The sequence below is a fragment of the Chanos chanos genome, chromosome 8 (genome assembly GCF_902362185.1).
Source record: "Chanos chanos chromosome 8, fChaCha1.1, whole genome shotgun sequence".
Lineage (NCBI taxonomy): Eukaryota > Metazoa > Chordata > Actinopteri > Gonorynchiformes > Chanidae > Chanos > Chanos chanos.
The window spans coordinates 9,022,533-9,046,763 of NC_044502.1; the positions used below are offsets into that span (position 1 = coordinate 9,022,533).

The 24,231-nt window shown below is 40.6% G+C and overlaps 1 protein-coding gene across 1 annotated transcript; it reads left to right on the plus strand.

Moving 5' to 3' along the window:
* Window positions 1-20,801: 20,801 nt before the first annotated feature.
* On the plus strand, window positions 20,802-23,671 carry fdx2 (ferredoxin 2). Its single transcript, XM_030782579.1, has 5 exons — window positions 20,802-20,988; window positions 21,250-21,304; window positions 21,673-21,779; window positions 21,917-22,004; window positions 22,343-23,671. Exons 1-5 carry the CDS (start codon window positions 20,802-20,804, stop codon window positions 22,497-22,499), a joined length of 594 nt encoding a protein of 197 aa, XP_030638439.1. The 3' UTR covers window positions 22,500-23,671.
* Window positions 23,672-24,231: the final 560 nt, after the last annotated feature.

Consider the following 24,231-nt stretch of genomic DNA (forward strand, 5'->3'; position numbering starts at 1 on the left):
TGGCCAAGGCCGCATTCTTCTCGTCCACACAACGGTATCGGTTCCTTTCACAGACTTGGGCAGATCATGTTTTGGTGGATGATATTAGGGATACTGGTGCCTCTTTCTTTTTGGCTCTCACTTTTGGGCTGTTTTTTAGGGCTTTTTTAAACCTCTGTCTGGATGTATTCAGCACTGCATTGGCAAACCTCAACTGTAATGAGATCCAGATATAAGTCTGTACATGCGGCTTTTTGCACAGCCTGGACACCTCATTAAGATCCAATGTGGAGGAAACACAGTTCCAGTAACAACTTTCACATTTTCGTTTAATTTTGCATTTAAGTGCAGTGAATACAATTAAGGCTCTATTGCTTGAAAAAATGGACCCTGTGGGTTACACGGAAACCAGCCGGGATGAAGTCCAGATATTTGAATGCTACATTGCATTCATCCCAATGGGTTAATCTTTTTTGTCTTCCTGTGTGACTGATTATTCATACCTAACTCTCATTTCTGCATCAGATGGCACATGCCAAAAATCAAGCAATGTGGCTGACACAACACAGGAGCTATGAGAAGCAGACCTGCCCCAAGCTTGGCTTTTAGCTGAGTCTGGGATTATTTGCTAAATTTCTAGTTCTCTTGTGGCCTTTGGGCATTCCTTGCACTCATAGATTAAATGAAACCAAAACCCAGTAATGGCCTAAATGAAAGCCAGACCTCAGTTGTTGTAGCCTCTTTGCAACCAGCATTAATTTGTAAAATGTGAAACTTAAGAGTTGATAATACAAAAGAAAAGCAGCTGACGGGGTTAATGTCTATAATTTCTATATGCTTCGATCTGAATTTTTCTCTCGCCTCCCCCGTTTTGTTTACAGAATGTCAGATCGTTACGTTTGACAAAATTGCCAACTGGACTGTAAGGCTTTGCGTGACTAGCAGTAATTAACCTATCATCTATCGTTCTGAACTCACATGTTTGTCTTCTGTGCAGAGTGCAGCTTAATTGTATATATTGGAAAAATCATTAATTTTTATCATATTTCACAAATTGCCATGTCAAAACAGAATTATTATTATTATTTTTTTTTTTTTATCCGTAAACCAAACTCTGATGGTACAGAAGCAAAGGAGCAAGTTCTCTTTCTTCCTGGATCCATTCGAGTGGAGGAATCCACATTTCACTGAAGTGGCTTGGCATGGTCTCACCGTGGGGACTGGACAAATTCCGAGAGATGAGACACTCATGAGAGCAGCAGTAAATATAGAGGAACAGGTCTACCATTCTGAATAGTGAATGCATGCTGTATAGCACCACAAAATTAAAGTAAGTGCATCATCTCCACACCAGTGGAAATGAAGAGGAATAAACCAAAACATGAAACAACTACAGAAAGTTTTCTTTACTTTGCCTAATACTGGTTTCTTATACTTTTGGCTCGGCACTTCCCCTGTACGGCTCTATTGTTGAACGGTTGTGTCAATCAGAACGTTTTTTTTTTTTCTTTTCTAGAACTCAAACCTTATAGGACGTCAACCCTCCCTAGCCAGAGGCCTTTACATGTTGTCACAATGACGGAATGTTACGACTTAGATGTCTCCAGGCAACAAAAAAATAGTGACAGTGTCATGTATCAAGTTGTACATTTTTTCTGACAATACAGCTCATTAAGATGACACTCCATCCACTCTACAGATAATGACAGAATCACGTTTAAGGCAATGATGTCATCTCGGGCTTCCTGAAAATCTTTACTACTGGAGAAATTTGAACAATGTCCCTATGCATCTTCACCGAATGCCAAGTCTCTGTTTCCTCCAATTGCATGTCTGTGCAGCTTCCCTGCTGTTAGCGATTAGCCCCTTAGCCTAAGACAGAACCAGCTGGGTCCCGTTACACTCTTGCACCCCACTGCTTACAACCTGGATTCAGTCTCACTGTAAATACAGTATCATGTCTTCATCTCTCTCTTTCTGTTTGATTTAGGCACTTGGTACAGATACAAAACAGCTGGCATCCTGCTGTATTGGTCCTGCAGTGCAAATTTCCCTCTTTCACTGGGAAATGTATTCCCAAGACAGAAATTGCTGTCTCCTGAATGTGCACTCATTTTTCAAGCAACCCCCCCCCCCCGACCCCCACCCCCCCGACCCCCACCCCCACCCCCTTTCTCTGCCCCCACCATATTGTGAAGTAGAAATAGAAAGTGATGAGGTCCAGGAGGGAGTATCAAACTTTTTCCCATTACCATTCCCTCTGGTCACACAATGACATAGCTGTTGAATGACTGACTTGAAAGACAGTTTTCATGCTGTTTTGCTTCACATATTTACCCCTCAGGTGTCATTTGATCAAACAGCATTCATTTCTGTCCGTCATGTGTAAAGAAAAAAAAAAAAACGGTATGATAAAATGGCAGTTGCACGTTATTAATACACATATTGTTTTCTTTGGCCTCTATGAAAAGCCATGCTTGAGCAGAGATAACCTATAATGTTAAATTATTTAAATGAAAATAACCATTGAAGCTGCCATTTCATGACAAGTTTTAACTAGTCTACTTTGAAAAAAAAAAACAATGATCTTAGTAGCTATAAATTAAGCAGAACTGTCACTATATCCATGTCATGTAAATTTGTGTAAGTAACTGACATGATGTTAACATTTTTCACGCTTTCCCATCATAAAGTTCCTTTTGAGTTCGTCTAAGGTTTCATTTGACTATCAATACTTGCTTGAAATTCAAATTTCCACTGTTGTCCGAGGAAGTAATGGAAGATTTGCATGGCCGTTTTTATCTCACGCCAGAATACGATCCTTTGTGTTGTGTGTAGACAAATCTTTGGAGCTGAACATAGTGGAGTCAGAATGGAGACAGTGGAGTCAAAGTCTAAATAGAAGTGGTTTTATTTTTGTTTTCTTGGGGGCAGGGGGGGTCAGCGGTGTTGCTCCGAAATGAGTTATGATTCTAGTTGTTTACTGAAGCACAGCTATATTGACCACATGACCACAAATGACTTTCCAGTTCCCCTACCAGATTTTGCAGGGGGTGTGATATAGTCAGGAATGTTTTGCACGGTCTTATTTTTACCATCACACTGCACCAGTTTGGTCAAATGTTTAACAAAATGCAATATCTTAATCAGACATTGCATCTTTGGGAGAAAATACATGTTCAGACAATGAAATTATATATTTTAACACGTTGAAACATTGACATGTTCGAAATATTTCTAAATGATCAATTCAATGTCCACACAGAAATAGTGTGGTAACCCATCTGACCTTGAAGCATGAAACAGATTTAGACCTAATGCTCAGGTTTACAAGGGGACCAAATTCTAAAGGATGACAGGGGAAATTCATTTGAACTGGAAATCTTTGCGGTTTTACACAGCAGTCAATGAGTTTAACAAGTTTCCTTTAGAATTTGCCTCTAACATTTCCACAGGGAAAGGAGACATCTGGGCCATTTCCCCTACCCTGTGTGTAATGTAGTTATTCTACTCAACATGGGACCCCGTTTTATAAAAGGACCAAGAGGTCCTTAACACACACATCTCTCTTGGCTAATGGGCTCAGAGAGAACAGGGCTTTAAATCCTCAGCCAGGGATATGTCATTGGAAAAGAAGGATGCTAGTAATTTTTAAGACTGTTTAGGCTGGAGAACGAAAGGACCTTAATAACAGATACACTCAAGTGTGTATATCAGTCTAGATTTCTTATCTATCCTGCATGTTCCCTGCTTTAACACAATGCCAGTTTGAAACATTCTTTCGAAGTCACTGAAGAGCTTGCGTGTAACACAACAGTGTTGCACTGTGGTTTTCAGCTTTATTTTGTGCCTAAAACATGCAGGGCAGGATGTGCAGTCAGCAGAGGTTACTGTCATTGCTAAAAGACATATGAATGTATTTATTTATGGAGCATTGCACTGCACAGTTTGCAAAGGCAACCTGAAGAAGCTGCAGCTGCAGCTGGACTTCCTCAGGGCTCCAGCGTGGACTTAAACTCTGTTTATTTATCGTGAAAGCAGGGCTTACGGAGCACGTTTTCACCACAAAACACACACATCCTCTGCTCCAGCTCAGTTTCCCAGCTTGACGTCATGAAATTCTCTCATGATGATCACGTGCTGTCTGGCAAAAGATGATTTAAGTAGATTTTATCAGTTATTAAAAAAAAAAACCTCTTGTGTTCACGTACACATGCGTTCCTTTCAGGCCTGAAACTATGTTCACGAATTTGGTTATGGGTTCTGCATAAAGCAAAGTCCACAGTCATGTATGACCACTCTCCAGAGAAAAGACAGCTGTTTTTCTATTTACGTTTAGCTGCGTTATTGACCAGCTCTTGTGATTTGTTTATTATTAATCTGTCAGCATGTTTTGGAAAATGTAGTTGCCTCGTTTCTCTTACAGTCTGACAGATGTGGCCGTAAATTGCTTCGGTAATGAAATTTTATGTTTAGTGACGCCACACGTTTCTACAGGAACTAGGTCAGTATGACGTAGATTAACAGGTTCACCAACCCCGGGCCAAGTGCACGTGCTACAAAACCATCATAGCAGAAAAACAAAAAACATAGTAAAAAAAAAAAAAATCAGCTGCCTGACTTGAAAGTTTATTGTGTGTAAAATCAACATATATTTTCTGCTAATGTTCCAGGTAATTGGTGTGTGAGGCAACAGCATGCTAATTACTAAGAGCTAATTCTTACCTGTTAGCCCCGTTCAGGTAAACCTTAGGTGTATGTCAAATGGAAAAATATGAAGAGCGTCTGTAAGGAGAATTAAAATTTTTATCAAGATATTGAGGTAGCTGTCTGAAATTTACTGAAAGGAAACTCGAACGTCTTGGACATCCTGACTCTATTTATATCAGTTTCCGTTCGTCTGTGGTTGAAGAAATTTAACATATAATTGTTACAGACTGTGGAGGTTTTGGAATCCTCTATCTAACAGCCCAAAACAGTGGGATCTGTTGAGATCAGATCTGATCCAAGATCCAAAACACGCATGTTCTAATAACTGTTACAACCCTGGTGCTTTCGGTCGTGTAGGAAGTGTTGCTGAAATGGTTCTGTCTGTCTGTTTCAGGAAGTAGTCCCCCCCCCCCCCCCCCCCATGCTTTTTAATAGTAAATGGATCTAACTGTCTTGTTTGCTCATAAAGAAAAGTGAGAATTCATGAGCGGAGTATCAGTCATGAAAAGATAAAGATTAAGTCTGTTAGTAATTAGATATGACACAACTTTGCATTCACTTCAGTGTGTCTATTCGCAGGCCTCAATATGCAGGTATTGAGGCCTGCGTATGGAAATAGACACCTTTGTTTCTCATTTCAAGGCTGTAGTCATGTTAGGGTAAGGAACAATCAGACATCCTACATAGCTCAGAGGCTTCATTTAAATTTAGAGGGCATCTGTTTGACTCAGATCAGTTTTGCGTTACCTTAATCGTCCTTGTAGCCGTATTCAATCAAGGAATAAAAACTGATCCCGGATCAGTGCCTAAGAGTGATTGTAAACAACACGACGATTTAAAAGTATGATCTGAATCAGGGGTCTGAATGTAGAGGAATGTCTACTTACGTTTTCCCTAATAGCTTCCATCTGTTCTACGGGATTGGCAAGTGCTCTCTCTGTAGGAAAGGACATCTGATATCTACCATATGGAGACATGCCAACATGAATGACCATTTGCACTATGTCTTAAGGACGTATATAGCCATTGCATCGCTTCTTGTACATATCGCCAGACGTTACTTTTTCTTCTGTGCTTGAATGAAAGCCTCGTCTCGATTTTCCACTGGTTTTGTTTGCCTTTATGCTATTTTGTGTATGTTTAGTCACAAACTCAAGTAAAGGTGAGACTCTTTGTTTTGCTGTTCTAAGTGTGTTGTCTATTTGTAACGTCTGTAGGAACTATGTGTCCTCATGAGCATAGATGTAAGCCTGTAACCATATTATAAGCATAATGTAGAGTGTTATTTTTAAAAACTTAAGTGTCAAAATATATCTTTCTTTGTATCGGGTTATGGTTTAGTATAGGAGGATCGGCCTGAACTCACAGTAAGTGCAGTAAATGAAGTCAATGGAAGTTCCTCATTTGACACATAAATACAAGCATTGGTTTGTTTGTGCCTGTGTACGAGTGTGTAGCCGTTTTCACATATGCACTACGGACTATGTCCGGAGAATCAGGTTCGCGTTTTGTCCGAAGTTGCCCTTTCAGACATGTAGCACACAACAGGAGACTGTCAGTGTCAGATGCGTTCTCAGCTACTAGAGATACTCTGTTTGGTTTAGGAGAGGGTTTGCACTTGGGTAAAGCGTGCAGGGGGCAGGGCATGACGCAAAAAGCACGCTGCGAAAATCGCACTGTTTTGTTTACAACACCTCGAAAATGGCGGACGAGGCCTACCGACTTTTGTCTGACGATTTCGGCGTCGGCCCTTACCGACAGAAGTTCCCGAATCTCTCTCCAGTTACACATTTTCGTTCGTGTCTTCGTGTAAATGACCCTTCTTCTTCAGCCTCAGATGTTTGTATTTGTCTGGTTTCGCACTAGTCGCATGTTAGAAACGGCATCAACACGACCACTCGCTCGCTGTGCATTCTCTGGACTGTAATCTGATCTATTCTCACATGGATGCCATCAAACATACAACAGACTTTGTACTAGGGGGCTGGTAGAGTAAAGTCCCATTTAGGATCCGATCCAACTGATTTGGACATTTGTGCTCACACACACACAGCCCCTCCGGTTAGAGTCTAGATTATTTTAGGGTTGCAGTGCATGTGTGTGTGTGTGCGTGAGTGTGTCTGTGTGTGAGTGTTTAATGTAAATATTTTTACATTGCACAAATAACTCTAAACCAATCAGTAACAACTGTTACGTAAATATATATGTAAATGAAGAAAGAGAGGAATAAAGAAAGAAGAGATGTGTGTTATTTTAAAAATCAGACGTGTAAAAATATTTATTTTTATAGTCACCGCAGGTAATCACATTTACTGTTGTCTATCTTCAGTTAACAGTACAAGAGCTGAATGGAAAGCTCTCACTTTATTTGGCACACAAGAATGCGTGTGCGAATGTGCGTTTTGTTTTAAACTTTTTTTTTTGGTCACGGGAACTCATTAAAGCTGGTAGGATTTCATATAACTACAAAATCACACAAATAACAAATTAATGTCTGGCCTTGTGGATTTTTTGTATACTGTTAGCTGCGCCACATGTAAATTCTTCAGAGCTTAATGTAAACTGTAATGATTGCTCATCACTTTAACTGTCAAACACACATATTAGCCATCTGTTAGGTCGGCCATGTATCAGGCACTCGTTTGTTTAATTCACTCTTTACTTTTCACTACTCAAACTGATCTTCAGGATGGAAACAAGATCCGCTTTTTTGAATGCATGTTTTCTTCTCCTCTGCTGACTGTTGACACCCAACCCCCACCCCCCCCCCCCCCCCCCCCCACCTACAACCCCCCGGTCTGGTCTTTCTGGCTCCGTTATCACCATGCTAATTCTCCATCTCCCTGGATAGTGCATTTCTCACACTGGCTTTTACACTTATTCTGTTAAACAAACACCCTGCTTCCCTGCCCAGACCAAAAACAAACACAGTAAAATAACACGTGAGAAACTACTCTCATTGGTGTCTGCAACACACATGCATACACACACACACACACACACACAGATACACACATACACATGCATATACATACACATATACGTATACACACACACACACACAAGCACACATACATTATGTCACATTTATATTACATTTATTTAGCCGACACTTTTATCCACAGTGACTTACAAGTGGGGAGCCAATTCAAGCTACAGTATAGTAAGAGAGACCTATGAGTAAGCTACTAACTACTCCATCTGGTCAGCAGGGCAAAGTGCAAGCAATACGTGCAAGTTTTCTTCCAAGACAAAGAGCAGGAGATTAGGTAGAGAAGAGCACAGTAGGTACGAGTTAGGCATGTTAGGTTGTTAGAGGTGTTAGGTGTTAGGAGAGGAGGTGTTCTTGGAAGAGACAGACGGACACACACACACACACACACACACACACACACACACTTACTTTTTTCCCGTACTTTCATTTTTCTTTTCATCCTTTTCTTCAGAAATCTGCCAGAGCTGTGAAGCTTTACAAGTCTGAAAGGGGGGGGGGGGGCATTGAAGTGCTGCAGGATATTGATGGTTTGCGTTTAGAATGACCTCGTCTAACATGATATCTAAGGAATTAAGCACATGTGTATGCACACATGTATGAGGCCAAAAAAAAAAAAAGAATCTGTCATGACACCAAGAAGACATTTTATTCCAAGGATACGTGACTCCAGCTCTTTGACCCGCTCTGATTCACATTTGTATCCTGTGCTCCAGTCCAAACGCAGACCATATTTCTGTGGGACCACCTCTCTGGTCTTAACCTCAGGATGAATGTGAAGGGTTAAAGGTTAAGGCAGGCAGAAAATTCTGAGTGCGTTCATGACAGACGTTGTATGTCAACACCAGGCCTCAGATTTCTGATGGAACCTCTCAGGCGTAGTAAATGTCATTTTCTTCAATTGAATTTTCCTTGTCCTGTTTACCTTGATGCGCACCCCCCCACACACCACACACACACACACACACACACACACACACACACGCCCAACCAATGCATCACATTATGCCATCACTCACAGCTGCATTTTAGATCCTCAGTAAACTTAAGCTACACATTCAAAGGTAACTTAGCAGTTATTTCTCTTATGCAGCGATCATCTTTCCAATCACTTCTGCTGTATTTGCTTTTACTAAAATCCTTTGTCCATACACATATGTCCCATGTATGATGAGGAGAAGGTAAGCGGACTGTCTATGTGGAGATGAATGGTATAGATTGACCAGCACTACAGCATTCTCCCTGCTCTGACTCCAAACCCCATGAGGCAGTCTGACCACACAGTCGTATTTGGTGGACGATGTCACATCTCTTGGGGTGAAACAGACTAACCCCTTTGTTGAATCGTCAGGACAACTGGAGCCACTCGCAGCCAACCACAGAAACCCAAGGCTCCCCCATATTAAAGACTGTCTTCATCTACAGACATTTTCATAGCACCACACGCCCCCTCATCCCCCACCCCCCAACGAATACACACTCAGACACACACACACACACACACACTCTCTCTCTCTCACTCACTCACTCACCCTCTCTTCTCTCTCTCTCCTGATTTACCCTCTATTCTCCGTTCCAGCTCTTTGTGGGTTTTCGATATTGGAAAGTGAAGTAACATTATATTGAGGGGTCTTGAAAACAAACTGGGCTACTTCTGACTGGGCTGCTTCAAACTGGGCTGCTGGCAGTAGAGTCTGGGTGGAGTGCAGAAGGGGTTCAAAGTTTAGCCAAAGCATTTAAAGTGTTGTCAAGAAACAATGAGAGAAATATTCATTTTTCCTGCACACGAACCCAGATTGCACTGAGCGCGGGCAGTCTTGTGCCAGAGGGTATGAGTATACTGTGGTCAATGGGTGCGGTTCAATCCACTCAGAGGTTCACTGAAATTCGGTAGAGAGGTTTGCTCTACCACAAACTGTTGGGAACAAAGCCATTTCTATCATCTCACATATTGTCGTTTATTAAGACCTTCTGGTTCTCTTGATGTTTGTATAGTCTTCATCAAAGCAGGGAAACCATTTAAGAAGCAGTTCATTAATTCAGAGTTGCTCTCCAGATGGACAGAACCTATAAGAATTTAGCATACTGAGAAAATTCTCTCTTTTTCACATATGGGTACATTAAAATGCTTATAATGGGTATTATATTTTTTTCTTGCTTTCTTCTCTTTTTAATCAAAAACACTCTTTTCTGTAAAGAAATCCAAATGCAGTCGGAACCATACATGTTTACTTTGCCCTTAGCATTTTAATATTTACTGGCCTGTATCTTCATAGTTTTATACAAGACCTTATGAATCCTATCTTGGACACTGACTGATTGACCATGAGGCTTAACATTGTGGTATGGTCCTTCAAATGAATTTACTTCAAAAGAACTCCCGTCTCAGAACAAGCAACCCCTGGTCTCCATGTAGCTTTGACTGATAAAGGCAGATAAAACCGGTATGGAACCCTCTGAAACTGGTGATGAATTCAAGGAAGTTGATAGCATGCAAACCAGACACTGAATGAACATCTGGGACAGCAGGAGAGAACTGGAGATTAGACTGGTGATGGTATTCATGCAGAAATGATCTGGATAAATGTCCTTTTGATTATGTGGCACGATGAAACCTTCGTTGTTGGTGGTATCTGATTTACGCCAAATGAAGCATTGAGACTGGAATGTTTCTTTGCTCACACCGAAAAACAGTTTGAAAAAAAAAAAAAAAAAGTTCTACCATAATTGGTCACCTCTGTCCTTTTCATGAATATTTGCTTAGACATGAAATGGAAGCCGCAATACTGAGTTCGATATTGTGGAACATTCTAGGGAGAGGACGTTCCGGGATTCTAAACAAAGTAACAAATATAAATGGAGTCAAATGGTTTCATCTCTGGGATTTAAAGAGTTTCTGGGATTTTGGCTTGTAAGTGAGGTACTGCTATGTGTTTTACACTTGGTGTAAATGGAAAAACAATGGTTTAGCACAGTTTGAAGTGATGTGCTCCACTGCCGCACATTAAACATGGACAAGGCTAAAGAGTCACATGTCGTTCTCTATTCTCACGCACTAACTTTTCCAAGACAATTCGGCATCGTACCAACATGATGAAAACAGATGTAATCATAATTATAAGGGACGCCAACTTTGTCATACACTGATGATGATTACATCTCGAACGATCCTCGTTGATTGTTACAAGACTTGCATTCAATGTATCTTAAAGGCAGACAATTAATGTCGATATGTCTCCATAAACATACCACAGGAGATCTCTTGATAATATATACATTTCCATTACATCATTTCTTGCCATGTTCTTTGCTTGTTTCACTATAACATGATTCCCATGGCTCCCCCCCCCCCCCCTTGCATTTTTGGGGGGTTTCCTAAGTCTGTATTTGCCACACATAGAGAGATAATTGTAGCTATTGTGCTTCAGTGGAATGTAGAGCCTCCCTCATTTTTCACCAGCCTAAGCCTCGAGAAAAGAGAATCAAAGACCTGTTTTATGTGTTTAGGGATATCTTTTAATTAAAAACCACCCAACAAAATTGTTTTAATGTTTATGTTTATTCTTTACCATTGTGGATATACTCCTCTAATCCATTAAGAAGCAGTCAGAAGTTTGTTCTTTTCTTTCTTTCAATCCCTTATGTTTGTTTGTTTGACACTGGTTTATCTCACAACCGCCAGGCGCCTGTGATGTAGACAGGAGGAGCTCCGAGATGAAATGAAATAGCTGACGTCATTAGAGAATTTTAGTTAGCCTCACGTTCATCTGTCACTCCCGTATCTGCGACTTCTTGCGTGCGCATTTGTTTGTGTCTTGGAATGTCACTGAGTCACTCTTCATGTAGCGTTTACACTCTGTCTGGCATACGCTCACTTACCACAAAAGTGATTTGGCTGTCTGGAGTTCCCAGCTTTCGCACACCTGTTTTCTCTTGGAATCACTGTATAAATGTCTGGATAGGTTTTACGAGCAAAGCAAGTGGATTTAGTCATCGGACGGACCTGTGTATGCTTGCGCTTCCAGACCTCTCAGGCACATTGTTATTAAAAATTACATACATCAATAAAACTCTCGTTACCAGTCTTGTGGTAATGAGAGTTCCTCTGTTCTCCCTCTTGTCAGAAAGCAAATGCTTCCACGGTTTTTCATTACCATGAGTTTGAAATACCTAAGGCAACACATGTAATACATTCAGGTATTGGAGAACCATCCATCATTTAAGGTCAAAGACTTCTAAGTACTGTGCAGGTTTCAGTGCAGTATAGTACATATTTCTGTTAATGTTTGCGTGTGCAAAGCTGTGCGTGTGTGTGAGTGTGCAGGACATATGGACTTGGCTGATACTGGGCATGACAGGAAACCTGAGCTATAACTCACTGAGGAGAATGACAGGACCAGAGGAAGATGGCAAGTAGAGATATGACATTGTTCCCCTTACCTCCACCCCCAAAACTCTCCACAACAACCTTGTTTCTAGGAAAAGAAAACCCAAACTGTTTAACTGCTGCTTGGCTAAACCCTTATCAACCCTTATCACCTATTTTAGCTAGCCACACAGCTCTGGCCCAAAAAAGAGGAATCTAGGGGGGGGGGGGGGTCAGGCACTTCTGTGGTTTCAAGCTGTCCACACCCAGTCACTTACTATAATACTCCAAGCCACTTAGTGTTGGATGTGCATGAATGGCTTTTGTCAGAAGTGAGTACTTTTATTTTGGCAGGCGGCATTTACTGATGGGATTGGGTTTAAGGTGATGGTGTTGATGAAGCTGATGATGGACGTTTGCCATCATCTTTTCTGTACAGCTCGTCCTCCGTCTCCGTCCTGGAGACAGTAACATCTGCCACAGCTTCAAGAGTAACAATGCTTTACTGAATCACATTGGTCAAACATTACAGCCATTTTGTGTAACTGAGAAAATGTGAACCCGTGAAAAAAAGGAAGGACTGACACTGAAAGAGAGAGAGGGATTACATTTCTGACAAAACAACGAACAAAAAATTTCTATGCAATTTCTACATGTTTTTTTTCCCTATATATTTCATTTTGAAGGTGTGCGATATTTGTTAATTGTAATATCTTGCAAGAGTCTTGCAAGATGTGTGTGCATCTGGGCATATGTCTTTGTATGTTTCATTTTGAAGGTGTGTGATATTTGTTAATTGTAATATCTTGCAAGAGTCTTGCAAGATGTGTGTGCATCTGTGCATATGTCTGTGTATGTTTGACTGTTCTTGTCAGCTCACCACATGAACCCTGACTGTGAAGCACAGAAGGCCGATTTGGGTTGCTTCACCTCAGTGGTAGGGGTTGTTGAATTGTTTGGCTGGGGGGGGGGTGTCAAAGGTAGACTGATGGCTCAGACATAAGAGCTGAGATGTTCAGAAGGTTTTATGTTAGTGAAAAGTCCCTTGTCTGCTAACCTCTTGTCCAGAGGTTCTAGCCTTGAGCTTCAAAGAGAGGGACTAGGTCGCTGGGTTAGATTCATTGTGTTCCTGGTGCTCAAAGACTCTGCTTGACTTCCATATGGAATGTTGACCTCATACAGAACACCCATAGATCTTTTTCCTGTGTTTGAAACTAGCCTCAACATCTGCTCTGTTTAAGTTTTACTAATCCTTACTTTCAAATCCTTCATTAGTTTTCAGTGTGTTCTCCAAAACATTGTCGTAATCCATTTGTTCTGCTTTGAGTATGACGACATAACAGGCTATTACATTTGACTGTACAATATCTCTTTGGATTTGGGTTTCAACGTTTAGGAATAAATACTCTAAGAACTGAGAACTATTTATATATCCTAGTTCCTCTTTTGCAAAAGGCTGATCCCCAAGTTAACTGTAACGCAGTCAGTACTGAAGACGAATCTCTGTATAGCCTCTATAGCCCCTTGGGTCTACATCTCTCTTAAATGTACTTCATTGCCTTTTTATCGGCAGGATACGTGTTACCTGGCTGATAGGATGTCCTGAGAGGCCCAAGCTGGGTATTTTCTGTCTCATCTAGCCCGGTTCTGCTACTCCTCTGTTGGACCGTCTCCCCGGAGGTCTCACATTCCTCCCATAAATCTCACCCTGTCAAATCTTTTTCCCGCTGCTTCAAGCCCGCCGGGAGGTAAAGTATCTTGGGGAAAAAAAAAAAAAAAAAAATCCCACAGTAAAATTATGGTAACCTTCAAAGCTAAAGAATTAAGTCTTTGTTCAAGGGGCATTAGGGACTTTTCCTAAGTTAAAGTGATAATTATGTTCTGCTGACATGACCTCGCTAACGTGATTTCACAGTGTCGGCTGAAATAAAAAGGATGGTGGAAAAGTGCGAGAGGAGGCTAAAAATCAGATGGCGGTATGGAACCAGTCCCAGAACATTGTTGTGTTAATGGATAAAACGATGTATTTTACGATACTGCAGAACCTCCCAATTTCATGATCTGGAACAGTGTGAGTTGAAGAAACACATTCCTTTTACACATGATTATGAAATATTATTCGACTAGGCAGTACAGTATTCACAGACCACTCATCTGCTGCAATGTTTCAAGACACGTCAGCCATACCGGTTCCATGTGCTGACACAGTTAAATAAATCAAAGTTGAAATTCTACAGCATACAAAAGAGGTAAGAACATTACATTCCAGTTCAATGCCACAAAAAGAGTGACCGGCCATTTCAAACACAAGACTTTCAGACCTTAACCTTCTGTATGAGTAATGCTAGTAAGGCATCTTCAATGTCTGCTGCTATTCACCCAGAACTGACATTTTTAGTAATAAATATATAAAACTGGTCAAAAGTACCAGGGACATCAGAAATCTTCATTCATCTACACAATCGATCAATCAGCCAATAAGAATTGAAAATGGTTGACAGTGCACGCTAACAGCATGTATATTGTTAGCATGGTTCTAATCACTCAGCATCACAGTCATCTGGTATCGTAGCGAAGCATCAGTAGTTTCTCAGTGCTGGTCCTCTAGACATATCGTGGGCATGTCATATCCTGAATTCTCTTATCAGCTCTGTTCTGTGTTAAGACCAGGAGCCCCTAACAAAACGATTGTTGAGGCAAATACACACATACCCTTTATGCTGGGGGGCCAGGTAAGACACAACAGTGTCTTCTTTTGGGTAGCATTGTGTTTACCACCAGCGTTCACTGTGAACTTGTTGAGTCATTTCCTTTCACTTTAAGGGGTTTCAGATTAGTGGTTAAATTTGAGTGAAAGTAAGGGAGACAGACAGTGAGAGAGTGGCTCATTGAATGTTACAACTTTAGCAGGCTACACATACTAGCACATCTAGACCTAGCGTAGGATTCAGGGACTGCCAGAGGATTAGAGGCCTTCTGCTAGCATAAGCAATGGTGTGGCTTTGATTTGTGGCCCTGGTTAAAATTAACGCCAGATACAGATCTGACCCAGATCTCCTTTCATTTTCATCCGGCAGCTTGAATGTGAAAGACTCTAAAAATGATAACAAGGCAACAGCGCAGACAGATCACAATGCGTGTACCATCCCTCTTTTGTGACGTGCAGAACAGTTGGGTCACAGTAAAACACTGAATCTGAGAAAATGGGACACTTCAAGTGTGTAGGGAGGCCTTAGCCCACACAGAAAAACAACATGAGATGACGAAAGATTTGACTTTTGTGGTAAGACAAGGGAGAAGCGCTCTTTTAATTTATGTCCTACTTTATGTGCCATGTGGTAGCATGGCACATGAAAGAGTGACAGTACATTGTAACACTTGTTTGGTAAGTCTAACCAGAAAACAACACAAAAGCCAACATTAATCCTAACAAAATTACTGAAGTCATTATGTTAAATCTTTTTTTTTTTCCTAGCCCATGTGTAGTGTGGCAGGGTTTGTTAACTTTCAATTCAAGCCTACACAAACACTCATGATTCAGCTAATCCAGGCTCTAAGGACTTGTGAATGTCAGATTTTAACCTGCAGATCTGGCAGAAGTGAAAAAAAAAACCCTTCATAAAAAGAAGAACCTGTCCCCGGTGTTAAATGATTGAATATACAACAACAGATCATACTCACGTCTTTAATATGAATCGGTCCTTAATATAAACCTGATTCAATGTTCAATTTGACTTATGAATCACTGTAACGGCATGATTCACCAAGTCACGGTGAATTGCTGCTCTGTGAAACAGTCAGGTGACTGTCCTCATTTGAAAGATATGAGAAATCTCAGTGCAAAAGAGGCAAACTAAACCACATGTGAATATCCAGGGAAAACATTCTTCTTACATGTTTTTTTTTTTTTGTGTTTTCATGTCTGCTTCAAAAGGTGGAGCAATTACACGTTTTGGTTTGTAAAATCCATCGCCAGGAAGATTTCTGGTTTTCCTCCCCTGTCCAAAAAGGCCCTTCTGAAAGGGTATAGTGGTGGTTTGGGAGATTTTGGAGAGTAACATTTCAGGAAAACAATCTTTAAAAAGAGACCTCACACAAAGCCTCTCCTGTCTGAGACTTTCTACTGTTGTATGAAACATACACCGCAGAAAAATAATTGTGTGATGTCCACACCCGCAGCAGTGTGTTGGCTTAGTTGTGTACCTAAAATGTCTGTGTGTGTGTGTGTGTGTGTGTGTGTGTGTGTGTTGTGATATCCACCAAGCCAGTGTTCTAAGCTCATTTAAAACGCTGAGGTGATACTTTTGTGCCAGCATAAAGCCATATAAGCACTTTTAATAACGGTAAAAATTCCATGCTATTTTGTGCCATTTTATATTCAACAATAAGCATTTGTCTGTGGTCACATCAAGACCAGAAGAAAGAGAAATAAATGAAGAATTACTACTGAACTGAAGTCCAGGTCCAAACAAACCATATTAATTCTTTCCACTCAAACATGGAAGCCTTTATTTCACAAACAGAGGAATACAGCAACAAGAATAGCAAGGTCTGGTTTGACCAGGTGGAAAGAGGCTTCTGTTTTTAAGCAAAGCCATAGAACGTCATTGTTGATATTGAAAAACTGAGCAATTTCACACAGAAATCTTCTATAATGTGTTCCATATAAAGTGTCTGCTTACGTTCTGACTTGTCAAAATAAAGCGTGTGGGTTTAGGTTGCAAACCATGAAAACGACGGAACATTCTGGTTACGCTTCCCCTACCCGAGGGGTTTTACAGTTATTTAGAAATCACCCACTCGTTACCCTTGCACCTAACGTGTTAGTAGGTCAGGTGGTTTCACTCAAATGCCACCGAATTCAGTAGGTGAGAACAATTTCCCCCCAGCCGGTGGAAGACTCACTCAACACAACCTATCAGCGAAGGCAGAGACTCACAGAATCACACATTAGTCTTCCTGCTGACATGTCAGAGTTTCCTGCTGCTGGCTGCTGAGAGAAACCGTGACTTAGAGTGTTTGTTGAGATGTAACCTGAGAATGGTAGTTCACACTGACCAGCAACACCAGGTCATTTGCGCTCGTCTGTATGGGACGTCAAATGTCTGTCTTGCTGTGGAATTACAAAGGAAGATAAGAAAGACAGAGAAAGTACGTTAGGCCCCTGCTTGGAATCGATGTGTTCTGTGGTTGCCATGGTAATGTAGTGTGTTTCTGAGGCCAGTAAAAAAAAACCAAAACAAGTAAAAACAGAAAAGATCTGAAATATTTAACCAAGAGAGACAACCGATGACAACCTACAAAAATGTGCAATCCTCATGTATTATAAAAAGGGCTAAGTACATTCTAATCACTACAGTCCGTCAAAAACACATGATACAATGGTTCTGATTTTATGATCTAACACTCTCTCTGTCTGGACTTGCAGTAAAAGGTCTCATGCCTCTGTTAGACCTTGGCAAGATGTCCATTCTCACAGTTTCTCCAGTTTCAGAGCAACATCTTTTGAATATCAAAAGATTCTTCTTTTTTTTTTTTTTTTTTTTTTTTTTTAAATTTTGCAGAGTTGGCAAGCTCTTGCTGATTTGCTTGACTGAAGTATCTACCTATTTTCCCACAGTGGGAAAATGAGTTGGGCTATATAAGGGCAAATTGTAACATGTAGTTTATCATTTGCTATGGAAGTGGAAAGGAGGAGAATCCACCCACAAGAAAAAGGTTTGTTTGACATCTTGCGCAACTTTGCATGCACTCCACACACACACACACACACACACACACACACACAGGGCTGTCTTGACTTGCCTCTCTGACTGTGACTTTAACGTTTAGCATCTGAATTGGTACACTTCTGTAAAGTTGCTACCAAAAAGACAATTGCTATTAATATGGTAAAGGTGATTGATGATTCGTGGTTTATGGTTGATGGTAAAACATACAATCAGTAGCTTGAAGTGGCGAAGGCATATGTCTACTGATCCAAGCCAAAGCACCCTTATAGACTGTTGAAAATTTGAATAACCATCCAGGGGTTATACAAGCACTTTATTCCTGAATTAAAATGCAGCTAAAAATGGTGAGAGAATCCGTGTTAGTCTACTTATAGGCTGTACTTGTACTTTATAGGCTGCACAAAGTTGAAACACTAGGGAGAAGTGCAGCAGCTTCAGTTTTTGCAGGCGAGAATGCGCCAACGGGGGTTTTATGGAGGTGGGTGAAAGCCTCTGTGTTAATGACGGGGCACACGCCCAGGTTAACAAATAGAGTGTGACAAATCCGCTGACCGTTATTCCACTGTCCTGAGACGGGGAGATAAACTGAGAATCTGAACCACAAAGAATGTGTGTAGGAGGGGGGGGGGGTGATCTAGTCTCCAACACACACACACACACACACAGTTATTTTGACCTGGTTCCTGTTTCTTTCTTTTTTGTTTTCTCCCGTTTCTCTCCTGAACAAGTCTGTTTATATTTTCACTTTACATCAGTCTTTGTTCCTCCCACGCCATCAATACCTAAGAAAAAGTGGGAAGACATATGGTTGTATTAGGAAGAATTAGGAATGATTAAAAAAAAAAAAAGAGTATTCCCTGCTTTTGAGCATCAGCCTCACTAAAGTCCCCCCACGGTCTGGGTGGAAAGGAACAGTTCAATGCATGACTAAGAGATTAAATTGCCTTTAGCAAAGCCAAGCATGCCGTGTCAGGCTTCTTCACTCCAAATGAGTTTCACAGACAGATACAAACTGCTGGGTTGCCAACATTTATACCGCTGCAATGCAAAGAAGCAGCTGATCCATTCACCCATATATCCTTCCTTAGACACCCAACGTTTTTACTGAATGTCCCCTTTTAGGAGACAGAGAGGGAAGAATGATATTGGACGATCGTTCCGGCAGGCCATTTCAATAAAGGCTCAAAAATGATGTTGAACTTGTTCATATATCACAATATTGCCCCGAACAGACAAACTGAGACTTCTCTGTGTACGTTTTATGGAGATTCTCTCTGAAAAGTTTAACAAGGAACAGTATGAAATAAATTAAAGACACTGATGATGATATCGCTTAAACAGCACTTGTAAAAGTGAAGAGTTCCCAGGTGTTTACTGAATTTCCTAGTTTCAGTTGCTTTAACACATCTCACACTTCTGACTGTGGTGAAGTTTTCCAATATCTCAGAACTTTGCAGGATGACACAAGCCCAAGAGTTCTTGGCCCTGACAAAACTTTTTTTTTCTTACCATTTTTTTTTTTTTTAAATATTAAAGTTAATCTTGAGCCTGAAACATATAGCTGAATCAAAACTCTACCGGTGAGCTAATACATACAGAAATAGTTTACGCTGGAGTTCAGTGAGCATGTGCTTTAATACCCCCACTCACTTATGGTCAAAGGGTGGGGGGGGGGCAATCCTTTGACAGTCGAGTACACGTAAACTCTTACAGTAATCTCCACAAGCCATCAGTGAGTGAAATCAAGGCAATCTACTGCTGCCTGCAGTATGGAATAGGCTTCAAGGCCGTCCTCAGTCAAAACAATGCAGTGAATGCCTCTGTAATTTCAAAGGTACACAACACTTCGAGATAACAATCAGGTAACTCACACTAACTGTACCCTCAGCCATTTCACCCCCACCCCCGCCCCCGCCCACTGCTAAGTTTTGTTCCATTTCACAGTCATATGAACCAAAATAATCTTTTTTTCTCCCTCTCATAAAACGATTTTCTGATGTAATGTTGGAAGTTAAATATATAAATTTCATTTTTTTTTTTTTTTTTTTGTTATTAGAAGAGACAAGATTTTGGTCTGTGCAAATGGGCACAGAGCAGATATGAAGAAAAGTACTGTTAAAAAAAAAAAATATATCAACAGCCAACAGCCAACAATCTCAACAGCCTGGCAAAGTATCAGCTGCAGTATTCTGTCAGATTTTGTCTTTGCTAACTATATGTGACAGGTTCTCCTTTACGTCATCCATTAGTGATGGAGCGGAAGGTTGAGTGGAGCGTGTGATGAATCTTTGCTGTAACAGCCAAAGGCCCGTTAGCATCCAAAGATCCCTTTCAACAAGTCTAAGCACGGACTAGTCCAGCCCGGCGGAGCGGTGAGGATGTCTGAACAAGTGTGAAATTATTTGCATGGGAAAAAGATGTTTCTTGAACTCAGATACATTAATCACTCAATCCATTACATTATGCACGGAACAATGAACACTGAATGCTGCAGATTGTTATTAAAACGTTTTACCCACTTTTTGTCTTTACACAGGAAGTTTGAACTGTTCTAGGCTTGTTCAGCTTTTAGAGTTCTTGAACTAGAGTGAGACTCCTTGATTAATGTGCAGTATCAGTAAAAATCAACCCAAGAGTTCTTTAAAGTTATTATGTACGTCTATGTATGACAACGTTGTCATACCTTAAGTTCTTTGAAGTTCATCGATGTAGCACGACTCTGTGTAGTTACCTATTCTCCCTAGCTTCAGCCATAAAAATCACATGGCGTTGTAGCGCCATCTGTTGTCCTTCTGCCGCACAAACATATGACCGCAAATTGATCTAGAGACGATGTGTTTTAAAAATATTGAAATAAAAGAAAAGGTTTATTTAAATATAATCTTTATTATCCTGGTATGTTTTATCTACCTACTACTGCTCTGATATTGCATCTTATGCAAAATAAAGGAAACAACTTTGACGTCACCATACAGTCCTCATTTCTATAGGCTATTCTACACCACATGACCAAAACATAATCATGGCGGCGTCCGTCGCGGTCCGGGCCAGCATGGGTCTGACTTTGAGATATTCTAGAGTGATACCGGACTGTAGCGTTTGTCCTTTTAATGTGTTAAACATTTGTAACAATGCAAGGAGGGTTTCAACAAAGGGAAAGTCCATGGAGCGATTCAAGACGCCGAACAGACACCTCCAGACATCCATTAGTAAGTAGCTAGTCAACTGCTCAGTTGTTTTAGAGCTAGTTAAGTCTGTTACAAAAGCTTCAAATAACCTGAGGAAAATGATTTTGTTCTGAAAATATCACTTTATCTTGTTTGGATATTTTACACACTTGACAATGTCTCAGTCCTGCAAAAATAATAATCTGACATGTTTTACAAGGCTGACATGCTTTCGTAACATAGCTTTATGCGTAAATAATCCACGGTCAGCTGCAAGTGAGTAATAATCATAACGATTGACAGGTCTACGCCACAGCGAGGAGAAAAGCGTAAATGCAGAAGATACAGACGAGGACGTGTAAGTGTTAAAATTTATTATCTTAAAACTCATATCCACACCAGTGGAACGAAAGCTGTTGCGCGTGCATACCGGTAGTGGATAGTTTACTCCAGCAAGTGTTACGCAAAGCACTGCCCTTACTAGACTGGACTAAGGAACCGTCAATAAAGGTACACTTCACTCTGGATTAGTCTCACTACTTGTCTGGGAAACTAGCCAGTTAGTTAAAGCACTAGCTCAAATTAACTAAGTTAACCTGACCGTTTTTTTTTTTTTTAAATACTTTAGGTAACAACACTTTGCTCTTATTTGGGGTGTATTTAAGTGTTAAACCACATTTGAAAAATGTCTGCCCCAAAATTAATCTTGTAATTTATTGGTTTCAGTGTAAATGTTGTGTATATAGATCGATCTGGGAAGAGAATTCCAGTTAAAGCAAAAGTCGGGGACAATGTACTGTACCTGGCACACAGGCATGGCATTGATCTTGAGGGTGAGTGTTGGCTTGGCCTTTGTTTCTAGTACATTTGCCCCGTTAACTTTTTACAGAGAATTTTATCTACTCCAAGTTGTAATTTGATCTGTATATAGAAGGATCTTAATTGTCATTGTATTTCAATCTGCTTGCAGGGGCTTGCGAAGCATCCTTAGCTTGCTCCACTTGCCATGTGTATGTGAATGCAGACTACTATGATAAACTGCCTACACCTGAGGAAAGGTAACATTCAACGCTATATAGTTTTGCGTGCCAGTCAGCCATTGAAGGCTCGGACATCGGTGTAGATTATTAAACAAGGCAGATCAAATACCATTTTCTTTTTTTTCTGCATTGCACGGAGACAATTCAAAACGTGAATTGGTGAATGCTCAAGGAAAGTGTACATCTAGGAGATAAGAAATTGACATGGGTGTTCTGTAGACATTTTTTTTTTTTTTAAAAAGTCACATGGATGCTCATCTGAAATCTATTTTGTCCCTCATCTACACATTGCCAGATTAGCTTTGCTGCTGTCCACGTATAGTTTCCTGTCTTACTTAACAACTGACTCTCCTTAGAGAGGACGACATGCTTGACATGGCCCCCATGCTGCAGGAGAACTCGCGCTTGGGATGTCAAATCATCCTGACCCCTGAGCTGGATGGCATTGAGCTGACGCTCCCGAAGGTCACCAGGAACTTCTATGTGGATGGTCACGTACCCAAGCCTCACTGAGAGCGCCGGACTGAATAGAAGAGTCAGAAAGGAGAAGTGCTGGGGTGGTGGATTAGTGCATTTCTGAGGAGTGGACAAGAGTTTAGAAGGCCAAAAGCTTCCTCAAAAAAAAAAAAAAGACCTTGAGTTTCTCAATGAGTCAGCAGCACTGTGGAAACCAAGCACTACGCCTCAGTCTAATTTTCTTTCTGTGGGTTTTGCATGGAAGAAAAAAAAAAAAAAATTGCATACCCTGAAATTGTGTCCTTCAGAAATTCAGCATCTTAATTTAAATTTGTATTCAAGTGATATGACTCTAAAAAGTTCAGAGCTTCAGAATGCAGTTTAGTTCTTAATCCTTCACTGAGAAACCAGCCCAAAGAGTATTTCAGGTCAGATATGCAGTGTAGGAAGGCTCTTAAAACTGTGATATATACATGTAGTTTGAAATACCTGAAATTAGCATTCAAGTTGGTTTCGGAGGGAGAACCATGATGTGTCAGGGATTGGGACATTCCATTTTACAGGCGATATGCAAGTCAGACGCATAATTATTATTATTTTTTTTTTACCAGATAAACCTCTAAATGCTGTAAAGACAATTGAAATACTTGTTTTCTGAGTTTCTCCAGTTAGTATGGTGGTATTTGCCATGATATAATGAACATGTGTTTTGTGGAAGTTTGGGGGGGGGGATTCAACACTTCCTAAACACCAAGTAGTAGAAATCCCACTGAAAGATGGTTGTGCCATTAAAAGTTTTATAATCACCAACAAACCCTCAGGAACACAAAGTTCCTTTTCTGATTAACAGGGCTTTTGTGCTTTGGGGCATTGTTTCCATCATTCTTAAAAAGCTTCCATGTCAGTCATTTGTAGTTTAGCCCATTACCTAGGCTCCTCACTCAGCTCAGCTGGTCAGCTCTTAACTGAAGGAGGTGTTCTAGTGTTTGGAACACACGGAGACTGGTTCAAACAGATTTGAAGAACGTTGCTGGAGATGGCTCGGTAGATTTAAACTGTACCACCCTTCCTTCTCTGAAGTGTGAAGACATTAGAGGACACGAGCGGACAAGCTGTACTCTTCATTCAGATGCTAGAAATTAGTCAGTATTACAAAAAAAAAAAAACACAAAAAAACACATCGGCACAGCCCATGCTTGCTGTGTTGTTTCACAAGAACTTGCTCATCAGAACCAGCATTTAATTTAAAATATAATTCACTTTCAGTCCAGGACGCTAATGGCTATATTTAAGTTGTACTGTAATTGTCAAATCTACGCACAAATGTAAGTGTATACAAATAAAAGAAAAAAAATTGTCAAAGTGAAGATTTGTTGATGACTGAGTACTTGAGTGAAGCTCACTGAAGGAGCAGTAGTGGTCATAGTGGTACAAACATTTATCATAACATGATGTTTCTTCCTTTTGAACTTACCAACAATGTTTGACCACATGGTAATACTCATGTTAAAAGAAGCAAAATATTAAGAGCATTCAGAGCAATAAAGTCACAAGCTGTGACTTACGTATTCACTTTTCTGCTGTTTTTGCGCTGTGGACCGCGCATCGTTGGACCGAAAAGAGATCGCGCCACTTTGCAGCAGATGTAAGGTCGAACTGCTCCGATGACGATCTAATACGTCTGCGAGAACTCGGTCACAGTTACATTTTGGGAACAAATTTGTTGGCCTGTTTACCTTTTTATGTGTTTGGTGTTCTTTGATTGGATTGGCACAAATCAAAGACACCT